This window comes from Lynx canadensis, chromosome A2 (assembly GCF_007474595.2).
Source record: "Lynx canadensis isolate LIC74 chromosome A2, mLynCan4.pri.v2, whole genome shotgun sequence".
Taxonomy (NCBI): Eukaryota; Metazoa; Chordata; class Mammalia; order Carnivora; family Felidae; genus Lynx; species Lynx canadensis.
Genome location: NC_044304.2, coordinates 17472801 through 17494052, shown reverse-complemented (window position 1 = coordinate 17494052; position 21252 = coordinate 17472801). Strand labels below are relative to the sequence as shown.

At 44.1% G+C, this 21252-nt stretch overlaps 1 protein-coding gene across 1 annotated transcript; it reads right to left on the bottom strand.

Annotated features, from left to right (window-relative positions):
* Window positions 1-1801: 1801 nt before the first annotated feature.
* On the bottom strand, window positions 1802-19604 carry FBXW12 (F-box and WD repeat domain containing 12). The gene is given in 11 exon segments (XM_030306655.1): window positions 1802-1976; window positions 6648-6781; window positions 6864-7042; window positions 7980-8203; window positions 9174-9234; window positions 9237-9322; window positions 10117-10334; window positions 16877-16995; window positions 17790-17947; window positions 18168-18205; window positions 18833-19604. Coding segments are annotated over 11 exon segments (1518 nt in total). The 5' UTR covers window positions 19034-19604; the 3' UTR covers window positions 1802-1876.
* Window positions 19605-21252: the final 1648 nt, after the last annotated feature.

The following is a 21252-nucleotide window of genomic DNA, read 5'->3' as shown; positions in this document are numbered from 1 at the left end:
TTTCCTTGGTTACTGTGGCTACTTTTGTTTTTTCAGTTGAGGTAAAATTCGTATATAACATTAGTTTCAGGTGTATGCTATGGCTACTTCTAAATCAATTTCCTAAAGGTCAGTGAAAAGGATCTTTTAAGAATATACATCTATAGGGCCACCTGGGTGGCTCAGCCTGTGAAGCATCTGACTCTTGATTATCGGTTCAGGTCATGATCTCATGGTTCGTGAGTTTGAGTTCCACATCAGGCTCTGCACTGACAGGGCAGAGCCTGCTTGGGATTCTCTCTCTGCCCTTCCTCCATGCTCGCTGGCTTGCTCTCCCTCCCTCCCACAAAATAAAATTAAAAAGAATACAGGTCTATAAAATATAGGTCTTTTTTCTCTTTTGTTAAAAAAAAAAAAAACAACTATGTGGATTATATCTTGCAAATGTCTGTGTGACTTGAAACTTTGACTTTCTACCCTTCGGTTAGTAGTGTTCCTTGCTGACTTCATCCACTGAGACTTCCTTTGATTCTGACTTAAGTCAAACATGCAACTATCCCAGAACTGTCAGGTGCTGTTTACAGTGTGTCTCCTTGCTAACTTCTCCACCCAACCTTGTCGTCTCCAGAGACCCCTCACTGGGCTTCCTTTCCTTTTTCCTCCAGGTCACAGCTTAATGTTTACTTTGACCAGGGGGCCTGGATGGCTCAGTTAAGCATCCTACTTTGGCTCAGGTCATCATCTCACAGAACGTGAGTTCAAGCCCCACATCCGGCTCTCTGCTGTCAGCACAGAGCCTGCTTTGCATACTCTGTCCCACTCTCTCTGCCTCTCCCCTGCTCGCACTCTCTCTAAAAAATAAACATTCAAAAAAAGTTTATTTTGACCAGGAGGGGACAGTGGGCACATCAACAAATCCATACTGCTCACTGGAGAAATCTCCCATTGAGATTACATTCCCATTACAGTACGATCTACTCCCTCAGGCCATCTTTCTTCCAGTCCTCTCCACCTCTCAAAGCCAGGACGGTAAACCTGGGGCTCTTAGGTTTGATTTTTTAGTACTCTCATCCCTGAACTCTGAATCCTGAGCCAGTGATACAAACTTAGGGGACAGTTTTGTTTTGTTTTTTTTTTTTTGCCTCCATTACAATGGCTGTGGTGATACAGAAATTGAAATTTTCATGTGATGTAGCTTTGGCTATATTTTCTATTTCCTAGTCCTTTTGAGCATTTTTTTTATTACCATTTATATTCTGAGTCTCTTCTAGCTACCTTTAAGTATTAATGTCTATGTTTTTCTAATATTTATTTTTTGCTTGCATCTTACAGAATTTTTTTTGCTTGCTTATAGGCAAGGAACAGTGAATACAGATGGCCTTCACTTTTTCAATTATCTTATTTTTAAAGATTTTTTAAAGTAATCTCTACACCCAACATGGGGCTTGAACTTACAACCCCAAGATAATGAGTTGCACACTCTGCTGACTGAGCCAGGTAGGCACCCCTTAATTTTTTTTTTTTTTTTTTTTAATTTTAAGTAGACTGCATGCCCAACATTGGGGCTTGAACTCACAGCCCTGAGATCAAGAGGGTTGTGCCTTCACTTTTAAACTAGCCTCAATCCAAAATCATACTTTCCCCTCTCATATGCTCCCCTTGAATTGATTTGTGTGACCATTTTACTACCTTAGTATTCGATACTGTCCCTGATGGCAAGGACAAAGGATATGTTGCTCTACATTCTATCTGTTACAGTGTCTGATTTACCAAAGACAGTTAAATCATTGCTTCTTTCCCAATAGCACTCAAATAATCATTCTGAGTTTGCAAACAGAATTCTCTTTACTACATTGAGGGAGATGATGCAAGGTTAATTATTCCATTAGTTTCCATATTATGTATGCAAAGAATACATCACCAGAATGCTGGACTCACGATTTTTTGACACCACACATACTATGCTCATGTTATCACATATTGCTTTGGAGACGTAGCTGCCAACAGAAAAAAACACAACGTAATTAATGGACAAAAGGGAAAGTAGTTATTTCTATTGTTGATGATACTAAATATGAACCTGACAAAGATACCTTTTTCCCAAATCAATTGATCCTAAGTCACTCTTATATTTGGTTTCAAATGACTGCACAGATCTGGCAAAGTTATGATGATTACTATTTGCAGGAGTAGCAATCTCAACCTGCCCTGAGATAGCACTGCCAGAATTATCAAGATCTAGCAAATCAGAGATATTATTTAATAATGATAGAAAATATTTTTATTTTAAAAGAGAATTCTGTTCCTTTTGACTATACCTGCTCTATTCCAGGCGAGTACCTAAAAGAGGCCATGCCTCCCTCCCCATGGGGTGATGGGGAGATTGTGGGGCATGGCCCTGTCAACTCTTCTCATCCTGTATTAAGGAGGTGATACTCCTACACCCCTCTTCTCCAGGAGTCCAGAAACTGGGGGTGGAGTTCTGTTAACCATCCCTGACTTGCACTAACCCAAGCAAAGGTGGCACCTTTACTCCTCCCCTGGGGAGGGGAGACTGTGAGATGGACACTGTTGACCATCTCCTCCCTCCCCTGTGCTAAGGTGAGTAGAGGTGGACTCTTTCCTCTTCCCTTCAAACACTGCGGAGATAAGTAATAGCTAAAAAACTCAAATTTGGTAAACCTACAGATTGAAAAAGCTGATCAAACCCAAACAGGTTAAATTCAAAGAAGTCTATATTAAACATATCAAATTTCTGAAAACTAAAGACAATAACTTGAATCAGCCTGAGAAAAATGACACTTTGTCTATAGAAGAGCACCACTTTGACAGTGGATTTCTCATTGGATACCATAGAAGCCAGAAGGAAATAGCACAACATTTTCCAAATGCTGAAATAAGAAAAGTAAATAAGAAAAATAAGAAAAGATCTTGGCACAATGTGGATAAAAATCATGACAATTAGATGCTGTCTACAAGAAACTAACTTCAATTATAATGATACAAGCAGATTGTTTTCCATTCCTCTACTTCCAATGTAACATACAAACATTAATCAAAAGACAGCAGGACTAGCTAAATGAATAACAGGTAAAGTAGATCTCAGAGCAAAGAAAACTGCCAAGAACAAGGAGGGACATTACACAAAAATAAAAGGCCAACTAACCAAGAAGACCTAATACTACTAAATGTGTATGTACTAAATAACAGAGCTGCAAAATACATGAAGTAAAAACTGATGGATTAAATTTTTTTTAATGTTTATTTTTGAGAAAGAGCAGGGGACAGCAGAGAGAGGGAGACACAGAATCTGAAGCAGGCTCCAGGCTCTGTGCTGACAGCTCAGGGCTCCAACTCACAAACCATGAGATCATGACCTGAGCCGAAGTTGAACACTCAACTGGCTGAGCCACCCAGGCGCCCCCAAACTGACAGAATTTAAAGGAAAAAGAGACATCCAGATTTATATTCAGGAAATTCAGTGGTCTTCTCTCATAACTGATAGAACCCTAAGATCAAAAATCAGAAAGGATACAGAGGAACTGAAAAAGATAAATCAACCACAATGCTGCAGTTGCCAAATATAGAACACTCTACCCAACAAGAGCAGGATATGCATTCTTTTCAAGCACACACGGAACCTTCAAGATTGTTTTATGACCCAGGGTAGAGTCTAAGTTAAACAGACGTAAAAGAATTGAGAATATGCAAAGTGTGCTCTCTATAACTGATTCACACTAGAAATCAATACAAAGATAGCAATAAAATATCAAAATACTTGAAAAATAAACACACTTTTAAATAATCCATGGGTCTCTACTCCTGAAACTAATACTATATGTTAAATAAATGGAATTTAAATAAAACTTGAAAATAAATAGTCCATGGGTCAAAGGGGAAAAGGGAAATTAAAAAGTATATGGAACAGAGGCACCTGGATGGCTCAGTTAAGTGTCCCACTCTTGGCTTCGGCTCAGGTCATGATCCCATAGTTTGGGAGATCAAGCCCTGCATCAGGCTCTGTGCTAACAGCTTGGAGCCTACTTGGGGTTCTGTCTTTCCCTCTCTCTCTGCCCCTCCCCTGCCAGCTCATGCTCGCTGTGTCCCCTCACTCTCAAAATAAACAAAAAAAAGTATTTAAAAAAAAGTATATGGAACTGAGTGAAAATGAAAATACAATCAATTGAAATCTGTAAGTTGAAGCCAAAGCAGTGCTTAGTGAGAAATTTAGAACATCAAATGCTTATATTTAAAAAGAGAGGTCTCAAAGCAATAATCTAAATTCCTACCTCAAAAATTGGAGAACAAACCAAAGCAAGAAGGGAATAAAAAAGCAGAGATGAAACTGAGAACAGGGGAAAAAAAAAAAAGACAAAAGCTGTTTCTTTGAAAAGGTAATAGAAATTGATAAACCTCTATTAAGACTAAGAAAAAAAAAAAAGACAAATCCCCAATATCAGGAGTAAAGGGGTTGATATCACCATGATTCTGCAGATACGTAAAAGACTGAAAGGAACAAATCCACGCACATAAATTTGACAAGTTAGATGAAATGACTAATCCTGGAAAACTACAAACTACCAAAGCTCATGCAGCAGAAAAGAGACAATCTGAATGGTGCTATAACCATTAAAGAATCATAGTTATAACCTTCCAAAAAAGTAATCTCTGGGCCCAGATGGTTCCACTGGAGACCATTAAATTTTATTTGTTATTATTTTTATTTTTTTGAAATAGGCTTCATGCCCAGAGCCCACTGCAGGGCTTGAACTCACAACCCTGAGATCAAGAGTTGGTGCTTAACTGACTAAGCCACCCAATGTCCCCTGTTAAACTTTTAAAGAAGAAATAACACCAATTCTACAAAATCTTTCCAGAAGATAGAAGGTCAGGAAACACTTGCCACTAATTTGTGGAACCACCATTATTTTAACGCCAAAATGAGACAAAGACAGTACATAAGACTACCAATCAATATCCCTTGTGAATACAGAAGCAAAAATCATTAACAAAATATTAATAAATTAAATCTAGCAATATATAAAAATATATACAATATGACCAAGTGGGGTTTATTCCAAGAATGCCAAAGGCTGGTTCAATATTCAGAGAGATCATCGATGTAATTGACTTAGTAACCTAAAAAGGAGATATCAGTGGCACCTGCTGGCGGCCAGTCCAGTGGAGCACGCTACTATTGATCTTTGGGGTCATGAGTTTGAGCTTCACGTTGGGCACTGAGATACTTAAATTTTGGGGGCACCTGTGTTGGCTCAGTCAAGCATCTGACTTTCACTCCAGGTCCATGATCTCATGGTTTCCGGATGTTTGGGGAGCCCCACATCCAGCTCTCTGCTGTCAGCACAGACTTGCTTTGGATCCTCTGTCCCCCTCTCTCTCTCGCCCTTTCCCCCACTCCCACCCCGCTCTTTCTACACCTCTCTAGACCATTAAAAGACCGCAGAAAACAGCACGAGTGCGGGAGGTGCAGAGAGAGAGAGAGGGTGAGAGAGAATCCCAAGCAGGCTCTGCACTGTCAGCACAGAGTCCGACTCAGGGCTTGAACCCAGAAAGCCCCGAGATTGTGACCTGAGCCGAAAGCAAGAGTCGAACACTCAGCTGACTGAGCCACCCCAGATGCCCCAACCAATGTATTTTTAATCATTGGAGGTGTACTGTCAAAGTAAATTTCTATTAGTGGCGCTGGCCCTAGGATATAGGCCCTGGCCCTATATCCTATTAGGATATGTATTATATTTTGTTAGATATTGCCAAAAACAAACATTAGAAGGACAAGCAACAATGTTTATAAAAGACAAGAGCCTTATGTACAGCACGTAAAATCTCAAAAAAATAATTTAGATGAAGGCTAGCAACTTAAAAGAAAACTAAAATGGGGGCACCTGGGTGGCTCAGTTGGTTAAGTGTCCGACTTTGGCTCAGGTCATGAGCTCACGGTTCGTGGGTTTGAGCCCCACGTCGGGCTCTACGCTGACAGCTCAGAGCCTGGAGCCTACTTCAGATTCTGTGTCTCCCTCTCTCTCTGCTCTTCCCCTGGTTCATGCTTGCTTGCTCGCTCACTCTCTCAAATATAAATAAACATTAAAAAAAAAAATTAAAGGGGCACGTAGGTGGCTCAGTCAGTTAAGCGTCTGACTTGATTCAGGTCATGATTTCACGGTTCCTGGGTTCGAGCCCCGCATCAGGTTCTGTGCTGACAGCTTGGAGCCTGGAGCCTGCTTGGGATTCTGTGTCTCCCTCTCTCTGCCCCACCCCCACTCACACTCTGTCTCTCTGTCTCTCCCAAAGATGAATAAACATTAAAAAAAATTGTTTTAAATCAGCTTGCTAAGGAAGTGACCCAAATGACTGACGAACTCAAAAAATGTATAAACCTTGCAAGTAAAGACAGGACACTGAAGATGTAAATCTTCCATATCCTGCTGTGGGCAAATAAATGGGAGCCATTTTGGAAAGCCTTTTGGAATCTACTCCAAGAGCTGTGAACATACTCCAAGAACTAACAATTCTCTTTTTGGACATAAATTTATTCATATATGTCCTTGAACTTAAAAAACAAAACTGAACCCTCATCTACTATCCCTTTATTTTTTTATGTAGAAATTTAAAATCTTGAAGGGAAGTTTAAGTCACAAAGCAGGGCTTACCAGCTGGGCGTCAGGTCACTCCCTATGTGTTCCAGGTGACAGCAGCTCTTGAGGTATGGATAACGGCCTTCCTCTTCCCACATGTACACATGCAGGGAGTCATCCATAGATGTGGTGAGGACATGCAGAGAATCCTTCAAAGGAGATGCGGGATGAGTGGCCCAGAGTCACAGGCAGAGCAGTGAGTGGGGCGGGGGGGAGAAGGTGCATACGGACCGCCCACAAATTGCCGATGGTCCTCTGGTGATCCTCAAATCGTTGCAGCTGGTACCCACTGATGGTGAAGAGGAACAAGTATGGCCCACTCTCAAAGACGATCATATTTCCATCACTGGCTCCCATCCAAATCGGACTCTCCATATGAACTGGCAACAGGAAAGTTGCGACCTGATGGGCTGTTTTCATGCGGAACAAACACACGCAAACTTGGGGTCATTTAGTCAGAATGATATCTTTACACGGAATGAAAAAGCATACTCGTTACTTTCATGGGACCTCAGCCTGGTGAGGAAAATGAAGGACAGGCCAGTGGCAGATACAGCTCACTGACCATGGTAACAGGTGCTAGGACGTGGGAACGGAGCGTGGTGGACAGTGACAGCTCAGGCATTGAGGGGCGTTGGAATCCAGGCCTGAAAGCAGCATGGGAATCTAACCACATCTGCCCAGGGTGTGTCTGGGCAGCTCAATCGGTTGAGCATCAACTCTTGATTTCGGCTCAGGTCATGATCTCACAGTTATGAGATCAACTCCTAGGTCAGGCTCCATGCAGGGCCAGACGTGGAGTCTACTTAAGATTTTCTCTCTCCCTCCCTCCCTCCCTCTTTCTCTCAGGGCCCTGGGTGGCTCAGCCGGTTAAACATCTGACTTCACCTCAGGTCATGATCCTGCTGTTTGTGAGTTCGAGTCCCATATCGGGCTCTGTGCTGATAGCTCAGAGCCTAGAGCCTGTTTCAGATTGTGTGTGTGTGTGTGTCTGTCTCTCTCTCTCTCTCTCTCTGCCCCTCCCTGGCTCATGTTCTGTCTCTCTCTCAAAAATAGATAAATATTAAAAAAAAATTTTTTTAATGACAAATAAAAAAATATAAAGAATCTCTCCACTCATGCACACACTCTAAATAAACAAACAAATAAAATCATATCTGCCCAAGAGCAGGGTGGAGTGTAGAGGTCAGAGCGTGGGCATCAGAGACACTAACCTGCAAGGGTTAGCCTGCAGCTGAAGAAATCCCCTGCCTGCTTCACACAGACCGTTTACATACATTTATGGCTTCAAAAGAATGCATGAGTGAAGGGGAGGAGAAGCCGTGTTTCCGGTGTGGCACCGCCTACCTTGGATGACTGTTCTGCCCCCAGTCCTCTCGGTCATTAGGTCAAAGGTGGTAAATCCTGTCTTTTTGGAAGAGCCTCTTCGGTACATCAATGTTATCCTGCTTGTCCTCCTTGGGGCCCAGCAGGCTCTGCAGCATGACGAAAACGGGATAGAGAGTGACAGAGGGCTTTTGCCTTCCGGTGGTTTCAGTAAGCACTCTGTGAAAAAGACCTATGGAGAGATTGTTGCACAAATAGGTGAAGGGGGGAAGTAGCAGCATCTCAGTGCAGGGGGGACTCCAGAAAAGCCTCCTTAAAAGTCCTTACTTTGTGGGACACCTGGCTGGCTCAGTCGGTGGCACATTGGACTCTTGATCTCAGGGTCATACATGCAAGCCCCACTTTGGGCATGGAGTCTACTTAAAAAAAAAAAAAATCCTCGTTTTGTGGCCAAACTTTAATCTGAATCCTAGGAAGCACAGAGTAGTCACTGCTTGTCACTTGACATCCAAGAACCTGTCTTGCTGTCCTGCCTGTCGTGGTCACAGAGAGCAAAGCCCCTGCAGCCACGCTTCAGGCATGCCACAGAGGTACAAAATCGTCTGGCCACACTGGAGTCCAGATCGAGTTGCCACTGGATCGACAGATCTCCCCTCCTTGGAGAAGGGGTCAAGGGCTGTTTTGCTTTGGCTGCATCCTCTCAGCTCCTTGCTCTTTGGTGCCCGGTCCACCTGTGCCATGGTAAAAATGGCTTGGCTCAAAGGCCACAGACTTTCTCAGAGTGCCATTCAGAGGTGGATCCATTTTTATTTACTTCTGGACTGCTTGGTACTTTCTAGCCAAGGTGGATAAGAGTAAGGAAAGCTAAAGTGAACAAGGCTACCAGAGATCCTCCTCTCTTGAGCTGTCCCTCACTTTCCTCTAGCTCTTTGGCCAATTCAGGCTTCTTGATGCAAATTTTCATGGCTTCTCAATGCAAAGTTTCATGAATTAACGTTTGTTTTTGCACCTAGACATCATCACTTCCAAGAACACTGCCTCCTGACTATCGAAATGGATTCCAAATGTGATATGGCCTTTGAGAGGGGGGAGCCCTATGTCTGGTCCTGCTGAGCGCTGCAGGGTCTCCCACACTTCCTAAACTCCACCTTCCCAATGCTTGACCCCTGTCCTCCCGAGGTTAACCCACAGAGCAACACTCACCCTGGGCAAGATGTTTCTGAATGTGTCCCAGATGCAAAGACCCATTTCTTGTCAGGAGAGCAGTGCAGAAGGTCACAGTGTATTTAAATGCGTGGACTTTAGAAACACCCCTGAGCTCAGGCACTGTCAGTGTGTAGATGTCACCTTCAGAATTGCCCGACCTGAAACCAAAGCACCACCACCACATCAACAGAAAGGAGATGGGAGATTATAAAGCACACAGAAGGCATCACTGTCAGCTGCAAAATATTCTACTGTTTTGGGTGCCAGGGTGGCTCAGTTGGTTAAGTGACCAACTCTTGGTTTCAGCTCAAGTCATGATCTTACGGTTTCATGAGCTCGAGCCCCGCATTGGACTCTGTGCTGACAGCACAGAGCCTGCTTGGGATTCTCTCTCTCCCTCTCTGCCTGCCCCTCTCCCATTCATACTCTGTCTCTTTCAAAATAAACTTTAAAAAAATTTTAAAAATATATATTACCGTTTCTTTAATCATATAATGGAGATTAAAACCTCTTGATGTTGTGAGAATGATCCCAAGGAATAAAACTTTCTAAGCCCCAAAGCATTCTTCTCGAGGGTAATTATTCATTGGTACATCAACATTATTCTTTTTTCTCAATATCTCCCCAAACCCACAGCTCTCCCTCCATAGTCCCTGTCCAAGGTCATGTACTGTACAATCGACACTTGAAAGAAGAGACATAGATATAAAGTAATTCAGGATTTTTTTTTCCTTTTTTTGGAAGAATGACTAGGGAAATGTACTTGTGGGAGATCAAGGGCCAAGATGGTAGCAAGGTTTGTGTGACCAGCATTCGCTGGTATGTTTTGACCCTCAGGGTACATGGTAGGGATGACTCCAAGAAGATAGACTGTGATGTGACAGTAATGGGGCCACAACAGCGGCCAAGGCAGCAGGCATTTTGTTTTGTGGGTGCCCTCCAGATGCAGGGCTCACTTACCATCAGGAATGGGCCATCCTTTGTGAGACAGACTTCCAAGGAAAAGCAGGCCTGAGACACGGGGAAAGTGGCCAGGGCATCCTGATCCTGACAATTCCACACTTTGACGGTTCCCTCCAAATCCACAGTGAATGCGAGATACATCTGAGGGAGGGTCGCCAGATGCGTGATACTAGACTGCTGGACGGGGCTTGACCAGATCATAGTGCCCTAGAGGGAAAGGAACATTGTATGTGCCAGGAACTCCTCACACCCACGGTGCTTTCATTCTGCCAGCGTTTATTTGGAAGTCTCCTCCAAATTAGAGCCGTTTCTTGCTTCTGGGGAAAAACAAACAAGAAAATACCCCCTTGAGAGGGTAGTGAACACAGAAAAGGAACAATACAATATATTCAAACAACAGAAGAGCTCACTACATGATAGGCATAAAGAACGATCTGACTTCTGGGCCCAAATCAGTTCTGCCTCTTTTTTTTTTTTATTAATAAAAAAATTTTTTTTGTTTATTTTTGAGAGACACAGAGAGAGAGAGAGAGAGTGTGCATGCACGTAGGGGAGGAACAGAGAGAGGGAAAGATTCTAAGCAGGCTCTGCACCATCAGCACAGAGCCCGGTGCAGGGCTAGAATTCACAAACCGAGAGATCATGACCGGAGCTGAAATCAAGAGTCAGGTGCCTAACCTACTGAGCCCCCCAGGTACCCCAGTTCTGCCTTTCTAATGGTGTGACATTTGGCAAGTTACTTATCATTGTGGCTTCTTACACGGCTGTTTCCATTTCATAGCACACGAAACATACTTAGTAGGAATCCAAAGAATATCCAGTTCACAGTAGGATCCAAAGAATATCAACTCTCATAATTGTTATCCATCATCAATCTTGTATATTGCAAATAAGAACGGTTTCCTTTCTAGATTTTCTTTAGTTTAAAAATCGTGAAGTATATCAAAGAGATAAAAATACAAAAATAAACGTAAAAATTGTTACAAAGTGTTCATATAACTACTTTTTTTTTTAAACATTTGTTTATTTTTGAAAGAGAGTGTACGAGTAGGGGAGGGGCAGAGAACGAGGGAGACAGAGAATCTGAAGCAGGCTCCAGGCTCCCAGCACAGAGGCCGACGTGGGGCTTGAACTCACAAACTGCGAGATCATGACCTGAGCCGAAGTCAGACGCCCAAACGACTAAGCCACGCAGGCGCCCCATATAACTATTTCTATCTGTACTTGTTCTATTTACTAACCTCTCTACCCTTTCCAAATGTCACCACCATTTGTACTCTTAACACTAAGAGGCTTCCTGTGTAGTGTTATCTATTGCTTTGTAAATCATCCCCAAATTGGGTGGCTTAAAATCAAAACTAGGATGAGATATCACCTCATACCTGTCAGAATGGCTAAAATAAAAAATATAAGAAACAAGTTTCAGCACGGATGCAGAGAAAAAGAAATGCTCATGCACTGCTGGTGGGAATGCAAACTGGTGCAGCCACTGTGGAAAACAGTATGGTGGCTACTCAGAAAATTGAAAAAAGAACTATCATATGATCTAGTAATTCTCCTACTGGGTATTTACATAAATAAAACAAAAACACTAATTCAAAAACATGTATCACTCCTAGGTTTTTTGCAGCATTATTTACAATAGCCAAGATATAGAAGCAGCTCAAGTGTCCATTGGTAGATGAATGGATAAAGAGTATGTGGTATATTTAGACAATGGAATATTACTTGGCCATAAAAAATAATGAAACCTTGCCATTTGCACCACCATCGATAGATCTAGAGAGTACAGTGCTAGTGAAATAATTCAGAGAAAGACAAATACCATATGATTTTACTCATAGTTTACTTTAAGAAACACAAGAGAAAAAAGAGACAAACCAAGAAACAGACTCTTAAGTACAGAGAAGAAACAGTTACCAGAAGGGAGGTGGATGGGGGAATGGGTGAAATAGATGATGGGGATTAAAGAGTACACTTATAAGGGCACCTGGGTGGCTCAGTTAAGCGTCTGACTCTTGGTTTGGGCTCAGGTCATGATCTCATGGTTTGTGGGTTTGAGACTCATGTTGGGCTCTGTGCTGACAGTGAGGAGCTTGTTTGGGATTCACTCTCTGTCCCCCACCTCCACCCCTGCTCTCTCAAAATAAACAAACATTGAAAAAAAAAGTACACTTGCCACAATGAGCACTGAATAATGTATAGAATTGTTCAATCACTGTATTGTATACCTGAAACTAATATAATGCTGCATGTTAACTATACTGGAAGTTTTTTTTGTTTTTTGTTTTTTGTTTTTTTAAATAAGCAAAATAAGTAAAGGGGCGCCTGGTGGCTCAGTTGGTTAAGTGTCCGACTTCGGCTCAGGTCATGATCTCTCAGTCTGTGAGTTCGAGCCCCGTGTCGGGCTCTGTGCTGACAGCTCAGAGCCTGGAGCCTGTTTCAGATTCTGTGTCTCCCTCTCTCTCTGCCCCTCCCCCGTTCATGCTCTGTCTCTGTCTCAAAAATAAATAAACGTTAAAAAATTTTTTTAAAGAAATAAGCAAAATAAGTAAAAAATAAACCCTCTCCAGGGGTACCTGGGTGGCTCAGTCGGTTGAGCTTCCGACTTGGGCTCAGGTCATGATCTCATGGTCTGTGAGTTTGAGCCCCGCTTCGGGCTCTGTGCTGACAGATTGGAGCCTGGAGCCTGCTTCAGATTCTGTGTCTCCCTCTCTCTCTGCCCCTCCTCCGTTCATGATCTCTTTCTGTCTCAAAAATAAATAAACATTAAAAAAATTTAAAGAAATACGTCTTTTTAAAAATAAGCCCTCTCCAAAAAAATTGGGTGGATTAAAACAGAAGTTTTTGTTGTCTCAGTTGCTGTTAGAAATTCAGGTGCAGCTTGGCTAGGTAGTTCTGACTCAGGTCTCTTAGGAGGTTGAAGCTGGCTGCATAAGGACGAAACTCGAGATGGTTCACTCATATGGCTGGCAAGTCGGTGCTGGCTACTGGTGGTCCTCAGTACTTCACCACACAGACCTCTCTGGAGGACTTCTTAAGGGTTCTCATAACATTATTGGCTGGTTTTCTAAGAACCGATGACTCAGAGAGGAAGTATCTTTTGTGACGTAGCTTCAGAAGTCACACACCATTCCCACAATATCCAATTGGTTACAAAGGCCAGCCCTATTCAGTATGGAGTGGCCTACCTAAAATCGGGAACATGGGACATCTTAGAGGCTGGCTGACACAGTCCACCTGCAGTCCCTAATAGTCACCTCTGGCCTACATGCAAAATACACTCACCATCTCCCCAGTGTCCCCAAATAGTTCACCATTACAGCATCATCTCAAAATCTAGGATCTCATGGTTTAATGAGAGGCTCTTTAGACTCAGTTCATCTTGATGTGAAAACCTTGAACTAAATATACAAGTTATCTTTCTACTCCTCCAGCCCCAACATACAAGAGTAGGGTATTATAGGTAAGGATAACATTATAGACCCTCTCATCCAAAAAAAATAAAGGGGGAGGAAATGGGGGTAGGGTGGTGGGAATCACTGCTACACAGAAAATTTGAGATCCAATAGAGAACATGCTGGTAGTACGTTGACTGGGATTCAAGGCCTGGGAGAGATTCTTCAGGACTCTTGGCTCTGTCTTCTGAGTTCTCCTGCCCTTTCCATATACAGTGGTCCAATTTTTCAGGGAAGTGGTTTTTGGAGCTAGCTTCTTCCCTGTAAAAGTTCAGGATTCCAAGTCCTCTTCTCCTGTTACGATATCTCAACCTCTAAGTTCAAGCTGGCAGCCTTTCTGTCAGTAGGAGTCTCTGAAAAACTCTGTGGGTCTCCAAAGAAACTTACTGAGTTTATATCATCAGACAGGAGCCACATTCACAAGTCTTGGAGATAATTCTCTGATACCCTGGGCTGCCAAGGGCAAACTTAGAGGTCCAGTGCTTGTCTCAACAGCTCTGAGGCACTCCACTTGGATCTTTCCGTGGTCTAAAAAAAGAATGGGACTATGGGCGCCTGGGTGGCTCAGTTGGTTAAGCGTCCGACTCTTGATTTTGGCTCAGGTCATGATCTCACTGTTCTTGAGATCAAGCCCCATATCAGGCTCTGCACTGGCGGCGTGGAGCCTGCTTAGAATTCTCTCTGCTCCTCCCTGACTCTCACTCACTCTCTTGCTCTCAAAATAAATAAACTTAAAAAAGAAAGAATTTTGCAGTCACCCCTTTGACTTCACCTTTATAGTATGGTTTACAGACACTGCCATGGATTGATCTTGCTTGGAGTTGACTTAAGTTTTAACGTCATTTCCCATCTTGAAAGGCTGTGAATTTTGAGAACCAGCAATCCTTGGCTCCCTTTTATTTGACAGCCCTCACTTTATCCTCTCCCTCTTACTCTTGTGTTTTGCTCCAAGCAGCAAGCAGCAGCCAGCCTTCAGCATTCTGCCTGGAATTCTCCTGAGCAAGATCATTCAATTCAGTGGATGTATTTGCTAGTTTCCACGTTACCCTGGGTGACAGTGTTGCTCAACCTTCTGCAGCTATGTAGCAAGGACCCGGTTTCCTCCAGTGTCCAATAACACTTTTTACATTTTCCTGTGTGTCTTCACTGGCAGCCTCACGGCAGCCAGTTAGGTTTTTGCTAACAGTCTCTCCAAGGTCCAAAACTCTCCTCAGAGCTTTCTTAGCTTCTTCCCACTGCCTGATTCCAAAGCTTCTTCCACATTTTAAATTTTTGTTATGGCAGCACCCTACTTCCAGGTAGTAAAAACTTATCTGGGGATGCCTGGGTAGCTCAGTCGTCTGAGAGTCTGACTCTTGATTTCAGTTCAGGTCATGATCCCAGGGTTGTGGGATCAAACCCAGTGTCAGGCTTAACACTGAGTGTGGAGCCTGCTTAAGATTCTCTCTCTTGCTCTCTCTCAGCGCCTGGGTGGCTCAGTCGGTGAAGCATCCGACTTCGGCTCAGGTCATGATCTCATGGTTTGTGGGCTCGAGCCCTGCATCAAGCTCTGCGCTAACAGCCCAGAACCTGGAGTCTGCTGTGGATTCTGTGTCTCCCTCTCTCTCTGCTCCTCCCCCACTCACACTCAGTCTCTTTCTCTCTCAAAAATAAACATTTTTTTTAACTTTTTTTTTTTTTTTTTGGGACAGAGAGAGAGAGAGCATGAACGGGGGAGGGGCAGAGAGAGAGGGAGACACAGAATCGGAAACAGGCTCCAGGCTCTGAGCCATCAGCCCAGAGCCCGACGCGGGGCTCGAACCCACGGACCGCGAGATCGTGACCTGGCTGAAGTCGGATGCTTAACCGACTGCGCCACCCAGGCGCCCCAACATTTTTTTTTTAAAGTTAAGATTCTCTTTCTGTCCCTGCCCTTTCATGTGCACACGCTGTCACTCAAAACAAAAAAACAAAAAACAAAAACACACAAAAACCAAACACACACACACACACACACACACACACACACACACAACCCTAAAAACAAAAAATCCACCCTGTTACCGGTTGCTGCTACCTAACAAATGACCTAGCAGCTCAAAGCAATAAACACTTATCTCCTACAGCTTCTGTTGGTCAACAATTCAGGAGTCGACTCAGTGAGTGGCTCTGGTTTAGGGTTCCTTGCTAGGTTGCAACATGTTGACTGGGGATACAATAACCTGCAGGATTGAAGATCAGCTTCCAAGATGGTTCACTCATGTGACTGCAAGCTAGTGTTGGCTGTTGGCAGAAGGCCCGAGCTCTTTGCCACATGGATCATCATCCACTGGGCTTCAGGGACGTGGGACTGGTTTCCCTAAGAGCAAGTTATGCAAGAGTGTACTTTTCTGGTTTATCTTCTCAGCTTTACTGAGATGCAATGGGCATAGAACATTGTGTGACTTTAGGAGTATCCTTCTAGACTTTTAGTTCATCATTCTCCTACCACCTCAAGTATTCATAAAGAGGTATTTGTCATACTCTAGAAGACCCTGTGTGACAAAGAAGCATTATGTAGGTTTTTAAAGTTTATTTTGACAGAGAGAGTGTGTGTGCGCACGAGTGGGGAGAGGAGGTAGGGGAGAGACAGAGAGAGACAGAGAATCCCAAGCAGGCCCTGCACTGTCAGTGCAGAGCCCGACATGGGGCTTGAACCCACAAACCATGAGATCACAATCAGAGCCCAAATCAAGAATCAGATGCTTAAACGACTGAGCCATCCAGATACCCCAAAGAATCATCATATAATAATTTTTACAGGGAGAAAAGAGAAGTCCAAACAGGGCAATATATAAAATATAAAATATAAAAATTTGGGCCCCATGTTGGGATTTTCCCATTCCCTATCCAGTGATTCTTGCACTACTTTTACTAATCCTGATATGTAAGACTGTTGTGCTCCTTGGCAGTGATCGGAGTTAGAGACCGCTTTCTGAAAAATCCAACGTAACAAGTGCCAACAGTTGACAGGAAGGGGGGAGAATAGATAGTGAAGATGCCCAGCGCCCAAAGTTTCTTTCACAGTCATTCCACGTTACCAACAGAAATTAAGTCCTTACACACATTTATATCTAGAAACACACATTAAAAAATGAATTTTCTGTGTGTGTCTGTAGACTAGATGAAAAGGTCACAGATTACTAATGAGAAGACCTGCTCTGAAACTCTGTTCCCGGCACCATTTCCTAGTATCGTTTCTCCCCTGCACCCATTTCCTGCATGGAAGACGGACACGGGCATACATTACCTGTGCTCATCGGCCAGACTCACCTCCTGCACATCCCAGGCATAAAGCATGTGCTTGGACGACACGGTACAAATGATGGACTTCTCCCGTCCACCCATCGTGGGGCCATTTCCTGACAGATAAGCCATAGGTCCTATGATTCCTAGAAGGAAACACAGACAATACTTGAGGGATGATGCAGTCAAATAAAGAGAACTCTGGAAAGATAATTGTAAGTTTTCCTGCACCCTCTTGGGAGAGTTTGGAGAAGAGAAGAAGTTGGGTGGCCTTCAGAGTCCTCCAAAAATGGGTTCCCATTGCAGACTGGCCATTTGGGAGACACTGGCCAATTGGTTTTTCTCCTTTATTTCAGTTTCCATAGATATAAAATGGGGATAAAAACATCACCAGCAGATAACTGTTCTGAGTTTTAAAAGAGGTACTAGGATGGGGCACCCAGGTGGCTCAGTCGGTTGAGCGTCCAACTTCAGCTCAGGTCATGATTTCATGATTCGTGAGTTCAAGCCCTACACTGGGCTTGCTGCTGTCAGCACAGAGCCCTCTTTGGATCCTCTGTCTCCCTTTCTCTGCCCCTCCCCTGCTCTCAAAAATAAAACATTTAAAAGATAAAAATAAAAATAAAAGAGGTATTAGGAATAAAGCAAACAGAACTTCTGTTATTTAAGTTTCCTTTTTGTTTAAAATTTTTATCCTAGGAGGGATGGGAATTCTGCGGAGAAAGGGAGTCCTCACAGGGCCTGATCTGATCTTGTGACCACAGGGGACAAGAGAAGAAGCAGGGAGACCAGGGACAGCTACCACCGCAGCCCAGTCCCACCAAGTTTTAATCTTCTTTCTCCTCACTGAATGAAAACAAAGGAGGGGGGGCGGGGAGAAAATGGCGCATTTCTTAAAACAAGTTTGTCACGGTCCTCTAGGCTCCTCCTACCCCCATACCGAGGTTCCCAGTTGCTTCTTTGAAGATAAAGTCCTCTGGTTGCGCCAAGGCCATCTGATACTCCTGCTTTGTTTGTTTGAGGAAGAATTGTTTCCACGTCTGTGAGCCCAGGCACTTGGAGAAGTTGCAGAAGCTCCATTTCTTCAGACACAGGTTTCTGGAAACAGAGTCATAACACCACCCCCACCCCCACCCCCACCCCCGGCTGCCCCCCAGTCAGTCCACCTCCTCGGGAGCACTGGTCTCACGAACCCCTCCCTCTCTGTGAGCGTCACTCACGCCTCTCAAGACAGGGCCACCCGCAGGCCTCTTCGGTACGCAATCGTCTTCCCCCATGAGACACACCTGCCTTCCCGCCTTGCCCTTGCCTTGCTCACCTCCACAGGTGATCGTTCTCGGCAACTCTATTCCATTCCTGAGGGGGAGAAAGGAAGGGGTGAGCAGGCAGGCAGTCCCCAAAGGCTGGCTGCTCCTCTGCTATCATTTGTTCTTGTTGCAAGGCCCACACTGGTTCACCAGCCAGCATCCCAGCTCTCATGGCCCTCCCCGTCTGGGGGGATGGGGACAGGGTGACAGCAGACGTCCGTCAAGGCTAAGACAGGCCCTTGGGATTCCTGTGAGAGTTTGGAGGGAGAAATGGGGACTTTTTGGAGCTTGAAATGGGGGCCACAAGGACCATTTAGTCAGTACAGCAACTCCTGGGTATCAGTGTGTCCTTTTCATTTAACAAAACAGGAGGCCCTCGGAGGGGAAGGATGCTAACCCCCAACACACAAGATACCACTCCATTATTCTGCAAATGGGGGCTCAAACTGGTCAAGAGAAGCAACTAAAATCCAGGGACATTGATCTCTGGGAGCTGAGCGGATGGGCCCGAACAAGGTAAATTGAAGCAAAGAGGGACGCTGTGTGGGTATAAGGCTCGCGTAGCCAAGATCTCAAAGCTGAGAGACCGAGGTGAAAGGGTTCTTGTGCAAGGACTTGTGGAGAGGTGTGGGGGTGGGGCGGGTCAGACAGAGAGCGGATCATGGAGAACATTTACCCTGTTCACTTGGGAAGCCTGGAGCAAGCTGAACGCGTCCAGGAAAGAGAAGATTTTTAACGTCGGCAGATCAGGCAGTTGGAGCGCCATCTTGCACGGCCTGAGCCTACATCCAGTCTCCTTTCTCCTCTCCAGTTGCTCTGAATTTAAAGGCCTGGCCCAAGTCTGCAGCACTCGGGAGGATTTCCACCTGCAGCTCATCTGGCTCCGATGGAAACAGCCTGCAGGTGCGTGCACTCGCAGGGAGGTGGCCCTCCACTTCGGCCTCCTCTGGGACCAGATCCATGAGCTGAGGGCATCCCTCCCTGCACTTGCCTGTTCATTGTGTTCATTGTGTCAACGTGTTCGACAACACCTTTTTTCTTTTGCACTGTGAACTGAAAGTGCAGGATCCGGGGCAGCTCTAGGTGCTGATGAACTTGTCAAGACTCTCTAGGAAATTTTGACTGACACCCTCCAAGTTCCAAATCACTGGGGTAGGGAATCAGGTTGGCACGTTTATATGTCTATTTTGAGACATCGAATCTGACCAGCACGGCCTATCTCCCAGCACCAACACACCCTCTGGGTTTCTACCTTTGTGCATTTCACTTTCCAGAGGAAGGAGAAAGCATGGGCCACAGAGGCCTGTGCTAAGGGCACAGGGCTTATCTGAGATGGCTCTCACAGATGGTGCCTTTCTCTTGTGACCCAATACTTTTCTTCCAAGAACTTAACAACTGATTTTTTTTTTTAATTTTTTAAGTTTATTTATTTATTAAAAAAATTTTTAACGTTTATTTATTTTTGACAAAGAGAGAGAGAGACAAGTGTGAATGGGGGAGGGGAAGAGAGAGAGGGAGACAAAGAATCCAAAGCAGGTTGCAGGCTCTGAGCTGTCAGCACAGGGCCCAATGAAGGGCTTGAACCCACAAACCGTGAGATCATGACCTGAGCCAAAGTCAGATGCTCAACCGATTGAGCCACCCAGGTGCCCCTTAAGTCTATTTATTTTGAGAGAGAGACAGAGTATGAAGGGGATAGAGGCAGAGAGAGGGGAGAGAGAGAATCCTAAGCAGGTTCCACACTGTCAGCACAGAGCCAGACATGGGGCTTGCACTCATGAAGTGTGAGATCATGACCTGAGCCAAAACCAAGAGTCAGATGCTTTACCAACTGAGCCACCCAGGCGTCCCTGATTCCAGTATTTTCTATGAGTTCCTGTCTGAGGCTCAACGGTGATGACCCCTGTAAACTGGGTCAGGCTGCCTCTGCCTGACCCACAGTAGTGGTCCTCAGCAGCACCATTTTTCCTGCAATGATATCTACTCTATTATCCAAAACTAGACTGGGCTTTCCTTTTTCTTTTTTTAAATTAAAAAAAAATTGTTTTAATGTTTATTTTTGAGAAAGAGAGAGTGAGTAAAAGAGAGAGAGAGTGAGCAGGGGAGGGGCACAGAGAGAGGGAGACACAGAATCTGAATCAGGTTTCAGGTTCTCAGCTGTCAGCACAGAGCCCGACATGGGGCTCAAACTCATGAACCTCAAGATCATGACCTGAGCTGAAGTTCGTGGCTTAACCAACTGAACCACCCAGGTGCCCTCAGACTGGGCTTTTCTGGGATAAATGTCCTCTTCCTCAGAATTTGCATTGGGAAACTTCACACTGACAGGCCGATAAAGTACAAACCTCACAACTATGGGGAGACATATTTTTCGTTCTGTTGAATTAGGTTCATAGGAAACTGGTTTGAAGAGAATGTGGTTTGAAGAGAAATAAACTGTTATAAAGAAAAAAAAATCCTGGTTTCAAGAGAGATAAAGGGAGTCTTACAATATCTTTCATATCAATAATTCATTCAAGTCCTTTCTAAGTCAGTTTCCCTGAACTATGCCATTTTACTAATTATAAAATTAAAACACAATCTTTGGGGGTATCTGGGTGGCTCAGTCTGCTAAGCAGTCTGTTAAGTCACGGTCTCAAGGTTCATGAGTTCGAGCTCCACATCAGGCTCTGTGCTAACAGCTCAGAGACTGGAGCCTACTTTGGTCTCTGTGTCTCCCTCTCTCTCTGCCCCTCCCCCTCTCATGCTCTGTCTCTCTCTCTTTCTCTCTCAAAAACGAATAAACATTAAAAATAAATAAAATACAATCTGTGTTTTGGTTTGCTGAATTCAAGTGAATGAACAAGCTCTTGACTATTCACTACCTTTAATACCAACAAAAAAATGTATGTTCAAATTTATTAGACCTTGATATACATTCTAAATTGTCTTCAAATATATTCATGTTTGGACAAATAACACCTGGGACTGCACACTTGCCAGCCTGAAATAAAAAACAAGTGTTGTCGAGGATGTGGAGGAAAAGGAACACTTGTGCCCTGTTGGTGGGAATGCAAACTGTGGAAAATAGTATGGAGGTTCCTCAAAAAATTAAGA